Genomic DNA, 22,694 nt, shown 5'->3' with positions numbered 1-22,694 from the left:
AAAGTTCATGCATTTACCGTGGAAATCCCTCTGAAACTGTATCGTCATGATGAAAAATGAAATGAGGTGTCATTCGCCACAGTAGCAACCACAAAACAAGTTGCCAAACCAGACTTTGAATGTGTGTCTGAAAACAGCGAGTTGCTTTAGCACCATTTTTAAAGTCCTGCAGTTCCTTCAGTGAGTGTTGGCTGATTTATTAAAGTCTCCAATCCTTTCTTTGGGCCCTACTTTTTTCTTTCCTCCTCCACATTCTCTCGCTAATGTTTTCCTGTTTGTGTCTCCCAGGACCGTTCTTCATCCGTTTGGAAGCTCCCATGAACAACATCACCACCTCTCTGGGCCACACGGCCGAGCTTTTCTGCCGCGTCTCCGGCAACCCGCCGCCCGCCGTGCGCTGGCTGAAGAACGACGCTCCGGTGGTGCAGGAGCCGCGGCGGATCTCGTACCGATCCACGCTGTACGGGTCGCGCCTCCGTATCCGGAACCTGGACACCACCGACACGGGCTATTTCCAGTGTGTAGCCACCAATAGCCAGGGAACGGTTTCCACCACAGGCGTGCTGTTTGTCAAATTCGGTAAGTGTCTGCGTTTTATCGGGCGGATTGTTGCTCTTCATCTTTTCCCTCAACTCTCTTTAGCAACAGCTTGTATAAACCTTGTCTGTAGTTGGCAGCCTGTGCTCAGAAAAAATCTGGGAGTAATATTGGATCCTACGGTTAAAAAAAATTCCCCGTGTCCTCTTTTTCCAGATCCACTCCCCACTCCTCTGGCGGGACGACCAATGTAAGTCCATTTTTCTCTCTCTGACAGTCTGCTGTGCTTAACAAAACGCTCCACCATCTAAGTGGCGCGCTGGGCAGGACTGAGCTTCACGTGTCGCTTCCCAGTTAGTCCTGGGAGGTTAGAGATGTGAGGTCTGCTGGAGCTTTTTCCTTCGGGGTGAAGGTGTGAGTCGCAGCGTCAGTTCTCGGATCACGTCGGATTCTGAAAAGCAGCTTTATTCCTTCATATTCTTTGTGATTCTCATGATTTCCTCCAGACATTCACCCTCTCATTTGAGGGCACACCACAGAGTGGAATGTGGGCCGTTTGATCCGTTGCTTGGCAACAGAGCTGTCAGTCATTCACAGCGCAGAACATGCTGATTCCTCCTAATATCATTATGCGGCGTCTAAATTTAAATCGGGTGCTGTTAGTTTCATTTCCATCCCATAATGTCTCTTTGATGTGATGTCAGGCCACTCATGACTTCGTTCCAGTTATGTTTATGCTCTCGTGGACTCAAGTGGATTAAAGGAAGAGTTTGATTTGGATCGTTGCTGCCCGAGTAGAGAAGAATCCGACTGTCTTTGGCTAAAAATGTCCAGAAATAACATCGTCTTTCTTTCAGCCGTCTCATTCAGCCTCGTCTCTGATAACCCGTCTGTTGTGTTTAGCAAAAAAGTGCCTGTTTGGTTTAAGTCCTTTGTTTTAGTTTCACGTCTCCCCACTTTAAGTGATAAAACTCTGCGAACTTTCTCGGTTTATTTTACTGGTGCAGGATCAAAGGCGTCGCGGTGAATGTTCCTCTCGACGGCTCCCCGCCATGTTCCACATTATTTTCTATCAATCAACGCTGTTGGCACTGAATGAACGTCACACACTCGGTAAATCCGCTCGCACTCGTGTGAATTCGTGCACGAGAGCTCCTCTGCAGCCTGCTGTGGTCATTCCTTTGTTTCAGTGTCTTTCTCCCCCTTGTGCACATACTTAAAGTTCATTTTACAACTAAGAAACTGGACTCGGAGGACCCTCCAAAGAGAAACGGTGGACGGCAGCCACGTTTATGTAACGGCGGAGCTGCGCTGGTGATTCCTCATCTTTAACAGTAACAGCAGTGCTCTGCGTCAGTTTATCTCCACGTCGCTTTTCGCCCAGAGAGAAATAACGATGTTATCGTTACGGAGACACGGGCGGCGCAAGTCCCAATTAACGTGTCCATAGGGGTGCGTTTGATATACTGCAGCTCATGTGACCAGAATAAGCAGTCTGTACCAGGGCTGGGGATCTCCGTGGCGTTCCCTGCACGCTGACGTCAAACAGCCCGGATGCTTGCTGTTCCCGTGCGACGGAATGTGTCCTGCTAACATGTGGACGTGCAACAGACAGTAAAGATGCTGCGAGCGCTTCCTCTGTGACCCGTCACTGTGGTGCCAACCCGACGGGCGCAGGCCTCTTCTGAGGGAGGCGGCGGTGCCTGGCTGCTCGTACCTGCTCATCATCATTACTGCCAGCTTCATGGCTATAAAGGAGTGTGACGGGCCGTCAGCGAGACGGGGTCAACTAATGATGACACGTGATGACCTGCAGCTGCTTACCTCATGCTGCAGCCGTTCAGACATCAGGACGGACATCTGCTCCCCCAGACTTTCATATGCACGTTCCACTACTTTTCTTTTTGCCTCCCGTCATCTCTGTATTCGAAGGAGAGCGTTTTTGTTTTTCCTACCTCCGAATGTTACTCACAGATCCAGGGGAAGAGGTTTCCGCCACCCACCTTGCTGAACCTGGAGCCAACGCGAGCGCCGCGTCCTCGGTGTTGTCTTAACTTCACCCTGCGCCTTGATTTCCATCCCTTCCGCGCTGGCCTTGTGTACACAGGCTGTGGTGTGCGGGAAATTACAGTTTGTGTGCGTGCATCCGCAGGGTTGGGTTTTCTGGAGCCGCCACAGGCAAACTTAAAGCTGACAGCCTGGAAGATCCGGCTGCCGTTTCGGCCCGTTTGTGTCCGTAACTGCAGACGAGCGGGTCGCTGATAGAGGACAGAGACAACAGGACCGACGCAGCATCAGATGTATAATCATCCCCCGTCCCTAAGTATTTAAGTGCATGTTCATTTGAGGTAATTAAAAACAGGTTTATGAGTCGGAGCTCTGGCCTGTCATAGCAGCTTTAAAGTCCATGACGGCAAGTCTCAAATCAAGATATTTTTCTCAGAATATTCCATGTTCAGATTAAAGGCCTCCAGGTCTGTGGATGCTGGGACAGAGCTTCCCTTCCCTTCCCTTCCAGAGTATGCAGGAATGGGCTTTTTTCTTGCCTGTGTCTTTATTAAATGTTTAAATTGCAATCCTCAGTGGATGTGATCACCCCCCCCAGGAGTCTTTGAGTCTGTGACCCTTCCTCTGTTTTCAGTCATTTGCTTTCAGCTGAATCCATATTTGTTCCGTTGCAACGTGGAGACGGAATTAAAGTGATGGGGAAAAGACGACGTGCAACCTTAGGAGCAAGAGAAAAAACACATACGTCAATAGAGATGCGGAAGAAGCCCCCAAATTCCCTTTCCATGCCTCAGGGGTCATCTGGCCGAGGCTGGAGGCCTCATCTACAACTGCGTCTCTCTTTTCCAATCATTGGTTTGTTGCCAATTATCAGAGCGCATCTCCTCCACACCAAGAGGGCGCTCCCCCCTCCCCGTCGCTCCCTTCCTTCCTCCCGTCTGCTGCTTTGAGATGTTTTAATAGGGCCAGGATAAACAGGGGCCGCTGTCCCGCCTGCCAAATTTAGACCCCCAGCCTTTTTTCTGTCTCTGAGTCTGAGAGCCGCCACGCTCTCATTCACTGGAGAGCAGGAGGGCGATGAAGACAGGAGGGAGTGAAAGAAAAACAGCTCTGGGGGGGTTGAGGAGGATGGTACCATTAACAGCATGTTGTTTTTTGATTCCCAGGGTCTGAGGCGTTCAGGTGCGATTAGCAGCATTAGGACAACGGGAGGTTTGGCTGCAATCTGCAGCCCAGAGGCACTTATTGACCCTTCTCACAGCCCTCATGTTAACAGCCATCACTCTCTAATGCGATTACACGCTCACATCTTCATTTTCTGTCTACATTTTCCATTTTAGCCTCAGAGATAGTGCTGCAGAATCACACACACGGACCATTAGATGATGCATGTAACACTCAGTGGAGGGCTGTTTTTTTTTAATTCCCAGATGAATGTTTAATCTGGTTCCACATTAATCTGCAAAGGTTGTAATTTTTGGTGCCAAACCGAGTGGGAGTGTTCAGCTTTCCCTTTGCTCTTTTACTTTTAGCTTTATAGTTACCACGTTTGCTTTGATCTTTTCTGCTGCGCTCTCAACGGGCTGCTGAATGTAAATGGAAGCCTCTGTTATTGGACTCACATTGACCAGGTTGCCATTAGCGTGATTCTAAATAAATATTTTCACACCATGACTGTGGAATCCAAGATGGGAAGCTTTATGTGCATTTTCAGCCATAATTTTTGAAAGTTCAAAGAAAAGACGACTCTAGTCTTTTTGAGTTGGAGCCACTGGGGTGGCTGGTTCTGCTGACGTCTCTCCGGCTTCCCTCTGTCTCCGCACGGCTGTCCACACTGTCCACACTGTCCACACTGTCCACACTGTCCACGCCAGCCTGCAGAGGACAAGCAATGGCTGCACAACTGAAAGTAACAGCGGTTGGGGCGATTTGCATTTCTCCCTCACACGTAAAACATTCATCCGTGTGCATCTGGACAGGAACCCAGCTGGCGTCCATTCCGTTGCACGAATGACCCGAAGTCATTGTCGAAGTCCAGGTTTTCCCCCCATATTTTAGAAATATTTTAATTACTAAATGTGCTGTTTTTCAGAGCCGTTCTCTCCAGGCTGCTCACAGTCTCTCTGTCTGTGTTTATAATATTGGGGTTTTCTGCCTGTATAGAAAGATTAATGCCACTACCCCCTCGCTGTCAGGACTGTTTAAATTTCCCAAAACATTCCGCACCACTTTTCTCTCAGTACTGGCAGAAGAAGCAATTACAAAAATAACTGCTGTGTTTTCTTTCCTCCACCGTGACTCTCCGCTCTTTTCTGTCTCTACCAGGGAAGCTTTAAGGCTCCGCTGTGGCTTCTTCTCTCTCTCAGGGCTCCTCGTTTCCCCTTGCAAGCTCCACCGTTTTTTGACGTGATGACGGACGATATTCAGTGGAAAACTCTGCTTGAGAGTCCTGCTTGCCTCGCTTGTGGATATCTGGCCGTTCCTTTCTGCAGATTAGCAATTCATTTGTCGGATGGGGCTTCGATCGGGCCTAAACAACTGACTCGGTCAGGTGTGGTTCACTCAGACGTTCTTGCATGCTAATGTCTAAACATACAGTACTGTATGGATCCTGTGTGGTGGCATGTGGGGGGGCAGGAAACCAGCCACACAGTGTTAGCACTGTAATTAGCCAGCTGTCAGCACGCAGGATTAAATTGATTCTTAGCGCTGACATGACAACAGCCGCGAGGCTCACGCTGCCATCAGCAGCAGGGCTGAATTAAAAGCAACAGATGCGTCTGGCCCGGAGCGACGCGCACGCTGATTGACAAATGTTGCCGAGGAAGTCCTTCTCAAAATGTGTAATGCGTGAAGATATAGCTGAAGGTTCGAGCTCAGACTTGCTCAAAGGCGCTCGCTGCAACGTGCGTGTCATCAGAACCCGTGTTTTTGGAGATACCTCAGAAACCCGATTCGTTCTGGTTGTTGTTGGCGTCTGTTCTCCTGTCGTCGCTCCGACTTCTCCTTATCTCGGTGCCCGTGGCAACGCCCCTGTGGTTCTCCAGTTCGGGCGATGAAGATTCGTCACCCACCGCAGGTTTCACCCCCATTCAGACCCCAGGAGCTGACAGTACCACGTTAGCACCGCACATCATGCTAACATCAGGGGTTCTGCCCGCATGGATATAATTCGGGATCCGGTTAAAAAGCAAATATTTAACTTTGGAGCCGGCGTGATTTGGACCTGCCAGCAGCAGGCTGTGGGCCACTGGGATTCCTTAACCCACAGATTGAGCTAATGGGCCTCCAACACAAAACAAACCCCAAAAAATCAAGACATCATATAAACTATCTTCACCAAAAAGGGATTTTTTTTAATCATTGGTCATTTTTTAGTAGTAGCCAAACTGAAAAATGAGAATACAAAAAACATCCTCTAAGATTTTCTCCACCTTTGCCCTCGGCACGTCTGGAGCAGGCCCTGCCCCTCCCCCTCCCCCGCCCCCTCTGAAGGCTTTCACACATACGTATTCACACACAGCAGACATGCAGCTCTGCGTTCAGCAGTTAAAGGACTGCAAGCGTTCACACACTCGGCCTCTCACACGTGTTTGGTTAAGTCCTCGGCGGGTCTTAATTGCCGTCATGTTGTGGATTCTTTTTAGCGTAGTGCTGATTGATTGGGGATCGGGGCCTTAATATGGCTCACTGGGGACCGGGCCTTTGACATGGCCTGGTCCCCCGGCACTGGCGCTGTTTGAAACCAGAGATCCAACCGTTGCCCCTTCCACCGGCTTAGATGGGTCACTGCTAAATATTGCCCAGATCAACGGCCTGCACACACACACACACACACACACACACACGGTGACTGTCGCGATTCACATCAGGCTACAACCATCACAGTTCCGTCCATTTTTAAAGTTTGTCCTTACCGACTTTACTGCGCACGCTCATCGTGAACACAGCGTCTATACTCCACTTCCTGTTTCCCCCAGAATCCCCCGCGTCTGTCTGTTGGTGATCCTGCTGGCAGGTCTGGTCAAGGTCAAATCTGCTGTGTGTGTGTGTGTGTGTGTGTGTGTGAGAGAGAGGGACTCTCAGTTTCTCCCTGAGGGTTAGGAGGTATAGACGGGGTATGCGGGCTTTCCCTGAACTTTGCCCCACAGCACCCATGAAGGCATACATGCACATGTGCACAGAAAGTGCCCTTTCTTTTCCCTCAGCGGCGGCGTTGGAGTTTGTTAGAGAAACAGAGCGAGGCTCAGTCTTACCTCCAGTATTTCTTGGTATAAATAGAGGCTTTTGTTTGCAGCCGGGTCTTCAAACCGGTGAGCCTGAGCTGGGGGGATCTTTAGTCATTTGTAGGGCTTAACAGGATCAGAGGAGTTTGGTGAAGGCTTTTTAAAAACGAAGCCCTCTCTGTTGAGGTTAGCTCATTGATCACTGTTGTTTACTGGTGCTGGTGCATCCCAGATGTCCGTTTGGCAGTGAAGCGTGAATTGGCCGGACTGGTTAGCGTGCACGCTAAACAGCAGCAGGATGGATGGGATGGAGGGTTCAGGCAGAACACGTATGACATAAATATGTTCGTACGGACCGTGCTGTAAATACGGCTGACAGCTCTGAGTGTGCACGCCTGGCTCTTAAATAACACACGGCCTGTAAATTAACTTCTATTGGACGCTGAGGCGGCGTGCACTCAGCACTGTGGGGGGGGAAACAGAGGCTGTGTATTTATTTTTTCCTCTCTTTGCTCCCTACAAAATGCAGAAACCTCAGACAAACATGGCGAAACTGTCAGATGTGGCTTTCAGGCGATGGAAGGTTAGCAAAGGTGGACGTTTCCACTCAAAATGGCCGACGAGTGTTGTCAGTCAGGAGGTCACCAGAGGCTTCATTCATCATCGATCACGTCTGATTTTTAGGCTACAAAGCAGACCCGAATCTCTGCTGCTCTCTTTGAAGGTCCGAGACTGTCGACCTTGCGGGCAGAGCAGGGATTTTTTTATTGGGCTCCTCGGTGTTCGTGTTGTGCCTCCTAATCACACTCATCAGGGATTATTTCTCCTCTAAAGGCTGCAGACGTGTGTCGTCTTGTTCCTTCATCACCATCAGTAACCAGTCGACCAAAACATGTGTTCTCCTGTCGTTTTTAAGCGTTTGCTTTTGTGTGCTACGATAAGAATCTGCGATGCAGGTAATAAGCTGTCGTAAATCTTACGGCTGCTGCGCCGTCTTTATATCGAAAACCTTTCAAATATACACTCCGTTTCCGGATCTTTCTGTCTTGTTTGTTTTCATCTGCCTGCACAAGCATTGGACGAATGATTAGTCAAACAAATCTGTCAGGTTTCTTCCTATGCCACCCCCCCTCCTAATAAACCTTCTGGGGTCTTAAATGGACTCCCCTGCCTCCCCCAGCTCATGTTTGTGTGTGAACGTGTCTGTCTAAACAGGCCGTGGTTTACGTTAGGTCTTAGTAGACGTATTACCCCCCCCCCCTCCTGCTAATTGACAGGCTGTTCCTCACTCTCACTGCCTGATATCCACCCCACCCCCACCCACCCCTGACTCCGATCCCCTGCGAGGAAGTGATGTCACCCGGGAGTGTTGGGCTGGATGTGTCGCGGCAGTATGCTGACGTTAACCCTGTTATTAAGCTGCTCTGTCCTTCCTCCTCACCCACAGCTGAAACCTTTAGCCTGCAGCTAAAATCTGAGCTTTGCACCAACAGCAGCAGCTTCAGGAGTCTGAACACCAGCGTCTCTAATTGAGAGTCTTCCTGCGGACTCCTTTAGAGAGAATCCCCAGGAATATGAATAAATGGCCGCTTGCTCTTGAATTCAAAGTTCTGAGACTTTAGCTGGTTTCATGGATGATTCCACATTTTCTGCGTCTGCTTTTCCTGGAAAATGTCCGAGGGAACAGCAAAACTGAAAACATAGCTCCTTTGAAATAAATGCAGTAAGCGTATATTTAGCATCAGCTGAGTCAGTGTAATGGGATGTGTGTGTGTGTGTGTGTGTGTGTGTGTGTGTGTGTGTGTGTGTGTGTGTGTGTGGTGTGTGTGTGTGTGCGTGCGTGCGTGCGTGCGTGCGTGCGTGCGTGTGTGTTGTAGACACTGCACTCACCAGTCATGTACGCACATTCATTCCCGTCACTCTTCAGTTGATTAAGCAACAGCTGTGTCAGCGTCTCATTTAGCTGTAATATCTGCTGCTTTTTACCTGTTTTGGATTGTGTTGAAAACACTTCCTGTCCTCTTTTCTTCAGAACCTGAGGCTTTTACATCAGCAAAGCATCTTATTTCTGCCTAAAGCTTGTCTAATCTGAACAAATGTACAATAACAAATTAAAGGGCATTAAAGTGTCTGTATTCCTAATATTGAGTATTTCCAAACAGATGCGAAAGCATTGAAAGTAAAATTATACTTCCAGTCGGTCTACTCAACATAATTCCACCATTTATCCACAGGGGGCGCTGTTACAGCATAAAATGTAATTCTAGTTTAAAAAAAACACTTTAATTCAACACAATTATTCAGCAAATAAATGTCAGTTCTTCCATTTCAAGCCAAACCAAAATGCTTCTTCTCCGCCTCGCCATCCCTCCCGGTTCGCTCTGGGCCTCATCCCCTTTTCCAACAGTCGTCTCTTTTGTTGCGTTGAGTAAGTAAGACGAGGACTCGGGAGGCTTCATTCCTTCTCTATTGTTCCCTGAAGCAGCATCCAGTTGCCCCTCGCTCGCTGCTCGTTCCCAGTGCCGTCACGGGCCACCGGCGGCCGCGGACCCTCGTGAACCTTCAGCCTGTCGGGCTTCTTATCAGCTCTGCAGCCACATTCTGCACCTCTGCTGTCATGACTAAAGCCCACTGGAGGATCCAGGCTTGTGAATCACCTCATGCTGGACGTTGTGAAACAGACAAAAAAAAGGGGGCTTCGCCAACATCCTGTATTTTCGAGCACTAATGCTGCAGCATCGTTCATAATTACAAGCAGGTTTTAATAATGCTTCACAGATTTGGTTTTAATCTTAAATCCAGGAATGAGATGAGGACGGCCACCACATGATAGTCTGTTGTTTTCTCCCTCTCATCCTCTGCCCGTCCATTCTTTTCCACCCGGACATGTGGTCCTCGTTTGTTTTTGGACAAACGTTAGCGCGGTCTGTGAAAAGCTGCTTAGCATATTTATTTATTTAACATATTGGAATCCAGCTACGGCCGGCGTAAGACACCATTTCCTCAGCGTGTCCCCTTATCTTATAGCAAAATAATCCCCGGAATATAACATTTCCATCGGGTTGCACGCAAGTTTGTGCTTTCTGTGACATGTGACGCACGCCGGTTTGCAGTTGTTTGTGAAATGTTCTGTGTGTGTGTGTGTGTGTGTGTGACTGTGTGTGTGTGTGTGTGTGTGTGTGTGCCCTGCATTGGACTCTCCTCCCAGATTCCAGCACCCGCCACCTGTTGGCATTTGTCTCCGTCTCTCTGTTTACCTCTGGAGTTCCAAAAACCCTTTTGCGGACTCAGAAACGTCTCCCACGCGAGCTCCGAGGTCGTGCTGATAGGATAATGAGGGAATTTTCGCTCACACGGAGGCGTTAGCACGATTTCAGCTGAGAGCCCGGGCTGCCGGCAGCTCATCTCCTCTTCACTCGGCACCCTCGGCAGCCCCTGGAAATGAAACCCTGAAATCCAGAATGTCATCGGGATCCGCCCCTCAAATCCCATCCTGTCTCGATCCCTTTCAGCCGACAGCTTTTGGGTTTCTCATCGAGGCTGCGGCCCGTCCATGAGAAATGCCCGCGTTTATGTTGCGAAAAACCCCGCAGAGGTCCGTAATCAAAACATTTCCAACCAGCGACGGCATCTCCAAGCAGGAGAAAAGTGTTTGCCTTCGGATAAACAGCAGGATTGTCCCACAGTTTAGAATCGCTCAAAATAAAGAATAAAAGAGAGCTAAGACAGTAAACATGACGCCGTCCGTCCACATCTGCTGATGAACCACTAAATCTTATAATTCCATTTAAATACTTTCCAGTTGTTGAGGCAGCAGGTCGCCTTTTTTGTTGTTCTATGTGTCACTTTAGAAGAAAATCAAAAGAAAAGTGTGAAAATGATTAAAACTGTCTCCTGAACAGTGGACACATCTGTCCAGATATGAATATAAACAAGGGGGAGAAAATGGGGGGGAAACCTACAGATTCTTCTCTTCCCTCAATAAATCCTGAGGATGTAAAACCTGAACATCCTCATTAGTTTATTTGAGCTCTGTGGCCAACTGGATTTACCGTCGAGCTCTGGAGTCCAGATTCAGACTTAAATATCATAAAACGTTACACAGAGGAGCCGTAACGTTGGTGTGTGAAACGGCCTGGACGTACGTCCACTATTGACACAAATAGTAACCATTTTTATAGCTCCCTTCCTGGAACGGCACGCTCGCACGCTCAGGGAAAAGTCACCCCAGCTCCGTCCTTTCATGCTCCTCTCGCTTCAAAGCTCATTTCTGCTGCTCAGGACAGGACCGAGATGACTGAAATCAACTTCTAGAAGAATGAACGCGAATTGATGCTTGGGGAAGCGCCGATTCGTGACTGGGGCCGAGACTGTCGGGGTGAGGCCCTGTCGGGCTGACCAGGGTTGTAATTTGCCTCCGGGGCTCTGGCTGGGTTGTGGTGGATCGTCTGTACTTCCTTGTCATTGACTTGTCTGTGTGTGGCTCCGCGTGCTCAGCGCGTTTCCATGTGCTCGCTGTTCCGCGTGTAACTATTCTGCTTCATTATATCCAGAGTATTAAAGCCCCTCATCCCACACACAGGCGGCGTTTTTACTGCCCTCTCCATACGTTTGTGGGCAGACTGGTGCATTAATAACATCCACATCTCAGCAGGAAATTAGACATCTGATGCATAAAATCGGCCTAAACCTGCATTAGACTGTTAAATGTATTCCAGCGCATCTCTCTCCAGCCGTGCGCAGACTTGACGGTGCACGTGCGTGTGTCTGGAAAACCCATCTAGACCGGCAGGGGAGGTTGACCTTGACCCCTCAGTCACTTTGAACGCCTCAGAGTCAAAACTTAATGGTCCCACACTCGCACCAAACACGCTCACCAACATGGTTGAGGAGGCTGCATTTGTGTGTGTGTGTGCGTGCGTGTGTGTGTGTTTTTCGGTGTTATTCTGGCGTACGCATGCGCCACTGTTGCGTCTCCAGAGCTGAGGCTCCTGCAGGGATCTGCTGAACTCCATCAGTTTGACGGTGATGAATCGTTACACCTCGCCCCGCCTTCCTCTCGCTGTCGCTCCTAATGTGAACTGAAGTGGCCTCTTTTAGTTAAACAGCTTCACGTTTATGTTGTCTTTACTGCATTAGTCACAGCCGACGGCTGCGATTGTGCGCTCGCTGTTTCAGGATCAGTTCAAGCGGCGCTCCCCGCTCTGCCATTACTGTATCAGCCGCGTCTGAAGCATGAAGATGTTCTTTCAATCAGCCAAGGGCTACAAAATGTTTCTGTGTGCGCGTGTGTGTGCGCTTTTGCGTTCATGCGTGCGCAGTGGCATCATGCACTCCCCTATATTGTGGTTACGCCTGGTCTTAAACTCTCCATATGGCAAGACTTAAAGCACATGACATGGCAATGATCTCACAACAAGCCGACAGCCAGCTCGTCAGCGCGCGTGCGTGTGTGTGTGCGTGCGTGGACTTGTGGGTGAGCGGAGAGAGCACACAGAGGAGATGGCTGAATTTCTATAAACCTGCAAATGGACAATGGAGAGAACTATAAGCCTGGTCCAAAGATGACGCTGCTGCCTTCATATGTTTCAGATTATTTTGTTCCTCTGTTACCTCAGATAACACAACATGAATCCTAAGCTCTACTTTTAGTATCTGTGCTGTGAACTGAATTGTATATTTTGTCTTGAATGTGACATTTTTTTTAACCAAACAACAGGCCACATCTTGGTTTAACCCCCGAAACATGAAACAAACTTCAACCTCACACTGCCCCCTAGTGGACACCGGGCGCATCGCTCATCATGTGAATCCCCCTTCAGTGTTCTCCTGTGGAAATATTTTTTAAATCTCTCTGTACTCTCTCTGTGGTTTCAGTGACGATTCTGATGAAGAGGGTTTCTGCCAGCCGTACAGAGGAATAGCCTGCGCCCGCTTCATCGGCAACCGCAGCATCTTCGTCGACTCGTTGCAAATGCAGGGCGAGATCGAAACCCAGATCACAGGTGAGAAACGTATGCCACGGCGACCCAAAATTCAACATCAAGTATCTTGATGGAACACATGAAAGAGAAAGGTGATGTTCAGTGACAGAAGAGCTGACCACCTGCTGTCAGCTGTCATTTAGCAGCGTTTTGCTGCGCAGCCAAACGCCGTCTGCACAGAGCCGGGCTGATGGAGGACGTTTGTAATCCTGCCTTCTCCGCGTGCACCGAATTGATGAAAACCATCTGCGCATGAGGCCGGCCCACAAGACAAAACCTGAACAAATACACCGCACAAAAACAGGACTTATCAAGTTCAAAGGAAGTTCAGTGGGCCGGTTGCTGTGTAGCTCTGTTGCGCTGGTTTGTGTCTCTGCTGGTCGCTCACGTGTTTCCTCGGAGGTCGTTTCAATGTTTATGGATCCTTCAAGCAAAGAGCCACAAGTCTTATCTGAAAGTTAAAATTAATGGTGCCACGGGGGTCCCGTACGCTCTAACAGCCCTATTACCGCTGCGCTTCGTAGCCAGAACGTCCATGTTTGGGGGTTTTTCCCCCAAACAGTTCCACTTTATTCCAACATGTGCCGCATGTCCCCAGGAGCGCCAGCGTGAGCCGTCTACGTAGTCACCACTTGTTCTTTCTTCAGGAGAGCATGTGTTTGCAATAAATGCGCTCTTGCCACGAAGCGTACATTTCCAGCTGCAGGCTTTCATTGTCTCGTCCTTTGATCTGTCGTGTGTTACGACACTTAAAGGTTCGTGTGCACGCAGCTGTCTTAAACGCTTCCGAAGCTCCCACATGCTCCCGTACAAACCTCTAATTCGGATAGTATACACATATAGTCATGGTGTCATTTCCTAACTGGGGTTGTTTTAGCTCCGGCTGAGTTATCAGCCTCTCGTCTGATTGGTTGGTTTGTACAACTTTTCTCTGATTCTCTCTCCTCCCAGCCGCCTTCACCATGATCGGGACGTCCAACCATCTTTCCGACCGCTGCTCCCAGTTCGCCATCCCGTCGCTCTGCCACTTTGCCTTCCCGACGTGCGACCGCAGCTCCGGAACGGACAAACCTCGGGACCTGTGCAGGGACGAGTGCGAGATCCTGGAGAACGACCTGTGCAAGACGGAGTACATCATCGCCCGCTCGAACCCCATCATCCTGAAGAGGCTGAAGCTCCCAAACTGCGAGGACTTGGCGGCGTCCGACAGCCCCGCAGCTGCCAACTGTCTGAGGATTGGCATTCCCATGGCTGATCCAATAAACAAGAGTAAGATTTCTTTTATTACTGCTGTCAGCACAGCTTGTGCTTATAAAGCGAAGCTTCCCTCCGGCTCAGAAGGGCGAGACGCGTCTCCTTTCATGTCGAATGTTTCGGGAAGGTCGTCATGGTGGACGTGGCGACAATGTTGTGATGCTCCCCTCAGATCACAAGTGCTACAACAGCAGCGGGGCCGACTACAGAGGGACGGTCAGCGTGACCAAGTCGGGCCGCCAGTGTCAGCCGTGGAACTCGCAGTACCCTCACAGCCACACCTACCTGGCCGTCCGCTACCCGGAGCTGAACGGAGGCCACTCCTACTGCCGTAACCCCGGAAACAAACACGAGGCCCCCTGGTGCTTCACCCTGGACGAGGGGGTCCGCATGGAGCTCTGTGACATCCCCATCTGTGGTACGCTGGAGTTGTTATTCCTGTTATTACGGTGTTATTACATACGGTGTTATTACAGCGCGTGCGTCAATGACTCCTCACAGACCATAAAGACAAGCCTGGCGGCAGCAACATGGAGATCCTCTACATCCTGATTCCCAGCGTGGCCATCCCTCTGGCCATCGCCCTGCTTTTCTTCTTCATATGTGTGTGCCGCAACAACCAGAAGTCCTCCAGGCCGCCGGCTCCCCGCCAGCCCAAACCGGTCCGTGGACAGAACGTGGAGATGTCCATGCTCACCACCGCCTACAAGCCCAAGGTAGAACGGCGCCGTGCCGCAGGTTCATGAGATTTATCGTCCTGTTGCCTTTTTTCCTGACCAAACGCATCCAAACCTCTGCCGCCGTCGGCTCTGAACGAGCCGCGAGCCCCTCGGTGGCAGGAAGGATGTGTCCCAGCACGCGTGAGCCGCTGGAAACGACCTTCTCTCAGGCAGATGTTGGGATCCCAGGAATGCGCCTGTTTTCCCGCTCCCCTTTGTTGCTCCATCCTCACCCCACTCCCCCCCTGCCTCCCGTCACCCATCTGTCTCGCCCTCCTCCCCTCCTGGACCTCGTTCCCGTCCTTCATCGCTTCCCCCTCTCCTCCCGTTCCTTCTTGTAACATCCACCATCGAACTTGCCGACGCCGAGCTTCATTTGTTTGTTTTATCCCGATAATCCCGGTGCTAAGCTCTTATAGCCTCACGGCTTCTAATGGGACTAATGCACCAGACCTAACTGCCCTGATATCTCTTATCCACCCATTTTCTTGACATAAAAGAGGTGGAGGGGACTACTTCTCCTCCGGGGAGACGGTGGAGAGTGATTTGAAGTGATGTGTGTGCACGTCTGGAAGGACACAAAGAATGTTAAATGTTTTAAAACCTATGTGTTCAATGTTTAAGTCTTCATTGATACACTACATTATCGGAAATTCATCCCACACTTGGGCTCCTACCCAGCAGGCTCTGCTGTCAGAGCACTGAGAGGTCATTGCCTGTGACAGTCAGCGTGCGCGCGCATGTGCGTGCGCACGCTGCCCTGCTGCGTGTTTGAGGAGGATCTGACGGTTTTTGGGGTGTGGGAAAAAAACGGAGCGGTGAAACAAACTTAAACGAAAAACATCTGTGACTTTTATAAGTCCAAAACTCCTATCAAAACACGCACGCACACACGCACACACGCACACGTGCGTGCGCCACCCCCCTCAGAGATCGGACTTGCCTGTCTCTTCTGAGGAATTTCATTATTCATCTCAAAGTTCCTGGAATTTGAAACTCTCTGCCAACTTCTCCTCACCTTTTATCTTCTCGTACACACACACACGCACACACACACACACACACGCGCGCACACACACACACACACTGCTGCTAACCACATGCTACTTTTGTGCCAGTGTTTTGCATCACCAGCACAAAAGCTTCTCATTACCTTGTTCAGTGTCTAAATTCAGTTAAATCACCATCAAACTATTTAAACTTTGCTCTTTTTGTTGCTTTGAACGAGACACTTTCGTATTTGATCGTGATTGCCGACGTGTTAGACGCCCTAAAACGACTTAGATGAGTTTAAAACAGTCAGAAATGAAATGTAGACCTCCTGCAGCTGTTAGGAGCCGTCGGTTCAGTTGGGTTTTAGATCTGCGACAGTTTTCCTAATCTTTCCACATCACCTCCCACACTTGGAGTCTTTCCACAACTATTTTATTGTTCTCTCGGTTCAAACATCAGATTCAAATTAGAAGGAAACTTCGTGTCAGAGTTGTTGCTCTGGTTTTACACAGAATAATCGTCGGTTTCTTCTTTTTATTGGCTGCAGAGCAAAGCCAAAGAGCTCCCCCTGTCAGCCGTGCGCTTCATGGAGGAGCTCGGGGATTGTCCCCTGGGAAAGATCTACAAAGGTCACCTGTATCTGCCAGGCATGGACCAGGCTCAGCTGGTGGCCATAAAAACCCTGAAGGACGTCTCCAGCACCCAACAGTGGAACGAGTTCCAGAAGGTACCCAGTAGATCTTTACTGCACTCTTGAAAACAGGTTATGCTGGAGGTTCCTCTTGTGCCCCCCCCTCAGGAAGCTGCAGTGCTGACGGAGCTCCAGCACCCTAACGTGGTGTGTCTGCTGGGCGTGGTGACCCAGGAGCAGCCCGTCTGCATGCTGTTTGAGTTCCTGCCCCAGGGGGACCTCCACGAGTTCCTCATCATGCGCTCCCCACACTCGGACGTCGGCTGCAGCAGTGACGAGGACGGCACGGTGAAGTCCACCCTGGATCACGGAGACTTCCTGCATATGGCCATACAGGTGGGGAGGAAGAGTCTTCACTTCAATACAACATGGTGCCGTTAGTTGGAGGAAGATGGTGTCTGACCCCGAAGAAACGCCTCAGAAATCTGTTTTTTTAAACTTCAACTTCAATTTTAATGTAGAAATTGAGACTTTTCCCCCACCAAACTTTCATTTATTTATTTTTTTACTAAAGTTGCGTTCACTAATGGCGTTTTTATTCTTCCATGTCCAGGTGACGGCTGGGATGGAGTACTTGGCCAGCCACAGTTACGTCCACAAAGACCTTGCGGCTCGGAACGTTCTCGTGGGCGAACAGCTCCACGTCAAGATCTCCGACCTGGGTCTCTCCAGAGAGATTTACTCCTCGGATTACTACTGCCTTCAGCCCAAAACGCTGCTGCCCATCCGCTGGATGCCCCCGGAGGCCATCACTTACGGCAAGTTTACCTCGGACTCGGACATCTGGTCGTTCGGGGTGGTGCTGTGGGAGATGTTCAGCTACGGCCTGCAGCCCTACTACGGATTCTCCAACCAGGAAGTGATGGAGATGGTGAGAAAGAGGCAGTTGCTGCCCTGTCCCGAGGACTGTCCCCCGAGGTACGTTGGGGTATGAACCACTGCGGATGCATCCGTTTACCACCGCTCGAATCGCTCATCGCTGTTTCTGCTCCCTCAGGTTTTATGGTTTGATGACTGAATGCTGGCAGGAGGGACCGGCGCGGCGTCCGCGTTTCAAGGACATCCACACCCGCCTGCGGGCCTGGGAAGGGATGTCCTCCCATGCCAGCTCCAGCACGCCCTCTGGTGGCGGCGGCAATGCGACCACCCAGACCACCTCGCTCAGCGCCAGCCCCGTCAGCAACCTCAGCAACCAGCGCTTCGCCGCAGCCCCGGCGGGGTACCTCTACCCGGCCCAGGCCATCGCCTCGCCGGGCCAGATGGCTCAGATCACGGCCTGGACGCCTATGGCCGTGCCCCAGACCCACCAGCGCTTCATCCCAGTCAACGGCTACCCCATTCCCACAGGATACGCAGCGTTCCCGGCTCACTTCGCTCCCCCCGTCGCGCCCACTAAGGTCATCCAGCATCACCTGCCGCCTCCCAAAAGCCGCTCCCCCAGCAGCGCGAGCGGCTCCACCAGCACGGGTCACGTGAGCGGAGTGCCCTCCACCACGGGCTCCAACCACGACGCCAACACGCCGCTGCTCTCCCACTGCATCATGCAGGGCGGCGGGGGGCAGGGGTACGGACAGAAGGGGGTGGGGCAGCTGGACCACTCGCAGACCTCAGCGCTGCTCGCTTCAGATTCGGATGTACTGATGTATAATGACACAATCATCACCGCTGACCTGTAGAGGGACAGACGGACGGTCGCGGGGGTCGGGCGGGCGGAGACGGGGACCCCTTCTCCTCCTCTGGTGACGTCGTGACAGAAACCAGCCTGTGCCACATTTTAGTGTGCAACAAAAACACTCCTGCAGCTACACGAGTATATCCACAGGTGTCTGACATTTTGTTTAAAGTGTACTTAATACCATGCGTTTGAAATGTTTTTATTTTACCCTGTAAATAAGGTGCATAAGTCCTAAATCCACCATTCAAAAAAGAGTCCATCCTGAAGAAAGCCTCTGAGTTTTAGTGTGAAAAAAATGTAAAAAAATATTCACTAAATGGACTTTTAATTCAGGGCTTGAAGGAAACGACCTTTTCAAGAGTACGAGGATGAGCAAAGGAGATGAAAACAGTGTTGCATCATATACGAGACGAGTTCTGAGGTAAATAAGAATGGGAAATGGGGCAGAACGCCACCGGCTCCTCACTGGGTTCCATCATTCCACTGGGATGCGTCATTTTCCCCACAAACCCCTTCTCTTGATGACACCTGAATGTTTTATGGCCTGATGTTCTGTGGCCGCTGGCTGCAGAAGCCCCCCTGCAGAGCTCGTACCCTCCCAAACTCATCCCCCGCACGGGCCCACACACAAGGGCTGGATTCAGGGTTCCGTCAGCGACGGAAGCGCAGATCGGACCTTCATTTTTACTGAAAATCGGACATGGCGAAACAGTTTGGGAGTTTTTAGAAGGAATTTTAACGGGCCTTCTTTACGTTTCGGGCTTTTATTGTTAAAAGTCTACATTTCGGAGCAGGTCGAGCAGATCGGCGTGTGTTCTGTGTTGCGTGTTCTTCAACACATCCGGCTGAAATCAACCGTGTGTGATCGAACGTACGTGTGAGCTGATGTTTGTGCGTCCGTTAGTCAGTCCTGCACTCACACGGAAACCCCAGCGTCTTGAAGTCCGCTACAGTCGCACCTGTGTAGTAGACAATCATCGTCCATATGTGTTGCACTCTGCTATTATGGGCTGTATTTCTGCTAACGGGCTGTATTTTTCTCGCGAGCGTGACCCAAAGGTCCGCTGAGAACCCTTCACTGTGGATGTGCGGAGCAGAAAGCACAGTTAGGACGGCTTGTTTATAGTGTATTTTTATCTTAACGTTGACATTTGAGGAATGTAGATAGATAAAACTTCAGTATTTAGTTAATTGCTTCTTTAACCCCTCAGATCAGATTTTAATTAGACTAAAGTCCCACTGTAATTTATTTAATCCAAACACTCTCAGATTGGCAGATTGTCCATTATTGGCAGAATGAAGGGAAATGTTTGCTCGGTTGATTATTTTCATGAATAATTTTCCCCGGTGAGTCTTTGATATTATTGCTATTATTATGGCTGACTTTTTGTTATGTTCTGAGCAGATCAAGCTACCTTTTTGTCTGGTTTTGTGCACGTGACCTTCAGCATGTAAAAAGATTTCTGTATGCAAATATAGCAGTGCAAAAACCACTTGTACACAAGACTGTGAACTTTAATCAGTTTTAGGTATTTTTGTATTTGGCAAAAAAAATAATAATAATTTGTGCCTTTGTTCCAACTGAAGCCAGGTAAAATCATGCAGTGTGCCCATCATCGAAGGTTTATTGTTTTTACCAATAGAGGCCTTGTCTTTGGATTTTGTCTGACTATTTTTTTGCACAGATGTTTTGTATTGCAAAAATCATTTATTAAATGGTGGTGTTTGTTTAACCATTGAACCGGAGTGACTATCGGCTTTTCTTTTTTCTTGACGGGAAAAACGACCTTTTTAACCATTTTCTTGTAGTTTCATGTTGAATCCACTAGGTGTCAGTAAAATCCAACATCTGGACTCGCGTATTTATAAATAGCTATAATCACCACTGACCTGTAGAGGGCGCGATTTAGCCGTTATTACTTCCAGCATCTGCCGAAAATGTAGTTTAAATAGTCTATTTGGAAATATGGGCTTGTTTTTATTTTATGTTTTACTCATTCACAGCTTCAATTTAGACACTAGAATTAATTTTATTTCCCTTTATATCCCTTACCATTAGTAAAGCATACAGTAAAATATTATAACAGTAGTTACTCACTAATAGGGCACCAGCAAACCTGCATGTGGTTTGAAAGCTTAAAAAAAATGGGATTTTTAACACTAACATTTCTTCTTCATCCTTTTTTAATCCTTCTCTAACCCATGTCCTCTCAGGTGTGAGAGGATTTGCTTCAATGTCCGGTTGTCAGAACTGGATGGGACAGAGATACACATCACGGAGGGAGAAAAAGACGAGGGATACAGTTTCGCCCTGCGCTCGCCATCTCACAGCAGCGTTGTAAAACTCCAACAAGCCCCCGATTGTTGTGGAACATGAGATGTTTTTGTTGAGAGGCCGACAGACGCTTGACCTCTGCTGTCCGTCGTGCCACTCGCTGACCTTGGAGACAGGAAGTGAAGTAAAGTTCTTTGAAGGCCGTCAAGTGAGCCGACACGGCTTTCTTTAAGTTGCCCGGGGGAGCCAAAAGAGGTCACGCCGGGGTTTTTATTCATCTGCACTGTTAATTGTTTTCTCAAGTGAAGGCTGGACAGAAATTTTTACAAAGATAAATAATGGTTTTCTTAAAATTAAAGGACATTTTTTTACTTATATTACTATTACACTTTTGGGACGGACGCTGATTTTTTAATGTATTTATTTTGTGGCTAAAGGATAATTTGTTGTGTTTCTTTTCAAAAACCCTGCGTGTAGTAAAAAGAAAAAATGTATAGCTCAACTGTTGTCTCAACTTTAGCTTTAGGATTGAAGCAGCCAATAGTATTTATATAATAGTATTATAGTACTTTACTGCTAAAGTATTCATACGTCCCTGAGCGAGTGAGCCACCCCAGTTAGCATGCTAATTGTTGCTAATGAACGCAAAACGCAATTTCCTTTGCAGCTGGAACTCAAACTGGGAGCTGTTTGACACCTAACAGTCCTGCTCTCTATTCCTGCCATGCAGATCTGAGCCCTCAAGACCTCCCGGAGCCTGAGGCCGAATTCAACACTGGACTCAGATCTCACCTGTAAGCACCCTAAAATCTTACTTTTGAGCTGAAATGTTTACTGCAGGAGGGGTTTTTCTGAGTCATCAAAAATCTCGATTTAATAGAGTTAGCACACATTTGTAGCTCAGAAACTCTAAATAGAGAAGCCAATAGAGATAAAATGACAGAAGAAAGTGCATTACGATAACTGGGACTGCACCATTTAAACAGGAAGTGGGGGGGGGGGGGGGGTCCGTCCATGTTAACTCCAAATGGACGACCTGTCCGGTCCTCCAGGGTGAGCAGCTCCAGCTGAGCAGATATGGTGTGTGTGGTACAGCACACGCTAACCTCCTGTTATCCACTTTCTCCTTCTCCTCTCCGCCCACTCTATCTAATAGTCCGCCCGCCTTTGTGCTGGAATGGGCGTCTAATTCTTTCCATCTGTGTGCATCAGTAATGGGGCTCTCAGGGCGAGGCCTGCCGCTCTTTACCCCCCACCCCCCACCCCCCTCCCTACTTCAACTCCTCTCCACAAAGTTTCACTCTGGTTCCACTCAGATCCCCCCCCCCCCCCCTCCAGGCCGGGGGCCCCTCCTGGCCCGAGGCAGCAGGGGGAGTTCCAGCCGCCCCTTTAGATTTGTGGGACCCTGGATCCTGGAGGTTCGAGGTCACCCCCAGGTGAATCACACCAGGCAGACGAGCTGAGGGCAACGACATCCCAACCCTTAAGAATCACCGAAGCTCATCCAGCTGTTACACATAAAAAATGACAAACACACAGAAAGATTCTATAGATTTTAAAGCAATTATTTCCCGCTGGGTGCGATGAGGACCACCCAAGCGTCAGCGATATTTAAGGACAGGCTAATTATAGAGAGGGCAGCAGACACTGGAGCAGATTACACCATCCTTTAGGAGGAATTCACACCATCAAAAGGAAAAATCAGGCCTGGAACAGAGCGTATGTGACGCTAACAGTAGCTGCAGCGCTAACGTTCACTCTGAAGGTAAAGTCTTCGCATGGAATTCTGCAGCCAGGGCAGCAACAGCGCAGCCGTCCTGACTGTTATGGAAAAATACTGCGACGAGCTCGGAGAATTCCTCCTTTTCTCTGCCTTTCTCAGACCGAAGCACCAGCGCTGCAACAAAACTGCCTTTGTGGAAAAGTCCTGATTTGGATAAAAGGCGGCGAGTGTGTTGGGAACATAGACTCAAGGTCTCCTTCAAGCCCTCTGAGCAGAGCTGTTGTCGCGATCACATGTGTGATTACGCTCGCTCCCCCGTTTCCTGATGATAAAGGTGTGAATGGATGTCTTTTATGTAAAGAGAGTGCAGCAGTGCAGCTATGCTAAGCTAAAGGTCAACATGATGGGAAACAGGCTAATGGCAGACAGATCAAAAAAGACTAATGCACACATTTCATTAGCATCTAGTCGGCATCTGCTGCTAGCATAGCCCTGCACAAATGTCTACTTCTGCTATCAGCACCTCTAAATATAATAAATTATCATCCGGACACTATTCAACACTTTGCTCAGTGGGGATTAATGTGCTGACATTTTTACAACCGATTTA

General features: G+C 49.3%; 1 protein-coding gene across 3 annotated transcripts in view; it reads left to right on the top strand.

Moving 5' to 3' along the window:
- The window catches only part of ror1 (receptor tyrosine kinase-like orphan receptor 1), a 76,750-nt gene extending 56,923 nt beyond the window's left edge, over positions 1-19,827 (top strand). For all 3 annotated transcript variants that reach the window (XM_057038643.1, XM_057038641.1, XM_057038640.1), the window contains 10 exons: positions 289-579; positions 754-787; positions 12,648-12,775; positions 13,706-14,023; positions 14,181-14,426; positions 14,510-14,724; positions 16,268-16,447; positions 16,520-16,747; positions 16,965-17,329; positions 17,409-19,827. In XM_057038643.1, coding sequence (XP_056894623.1) covers positions 289-579; positions 754-787; positions 12,648-12,775; positions 13,706-14,023; positions 14,181-14,426; positions 14,510-14,724; positions 16,268-16,447; positions 16,520-16,747; positions 16,965-17,329; positions 17,409-18,087 — 2,684 coding nt within the window. In that variant the 3' untranslated portion in view covers positions 18,088-19,827. The remainder of the gene's footprint in view (positions 1-288; positions 580-753; positions 788-12,647; positions 12,776-13,705; positions 14,024-14,180; positions 14,427-14,509; positions 14,725-16,267; positions 16,448-16,519; positions 16,748-16,964; positions 17,330-17,408) is intronic.
- The last annotated feature ends 2,867 nt before the right edge of the window (positions 19,828-22,694 follow it).

The sequence above is a fragment of the Takifugu flavidus genome, chromosome 7, assembly GCF_003711565.1.
Source record: "Takifugu flavidus isolate HTHZ2018 chromosome 7, ASM371156v2, whole genome shotgun sequence".
Lineage (NCBI taxonomy): Eukaryota > Metazoa > Chordata > Actinopteri > Tetraodontiformes > Tetraodontidae > Takifugu > Takifugu flavidus.
The sequence above is the reverse complement of the archived record's forward strand: the minus strand, read 5'-3'. Positions and strand labels throughout refer to the sequence as shown.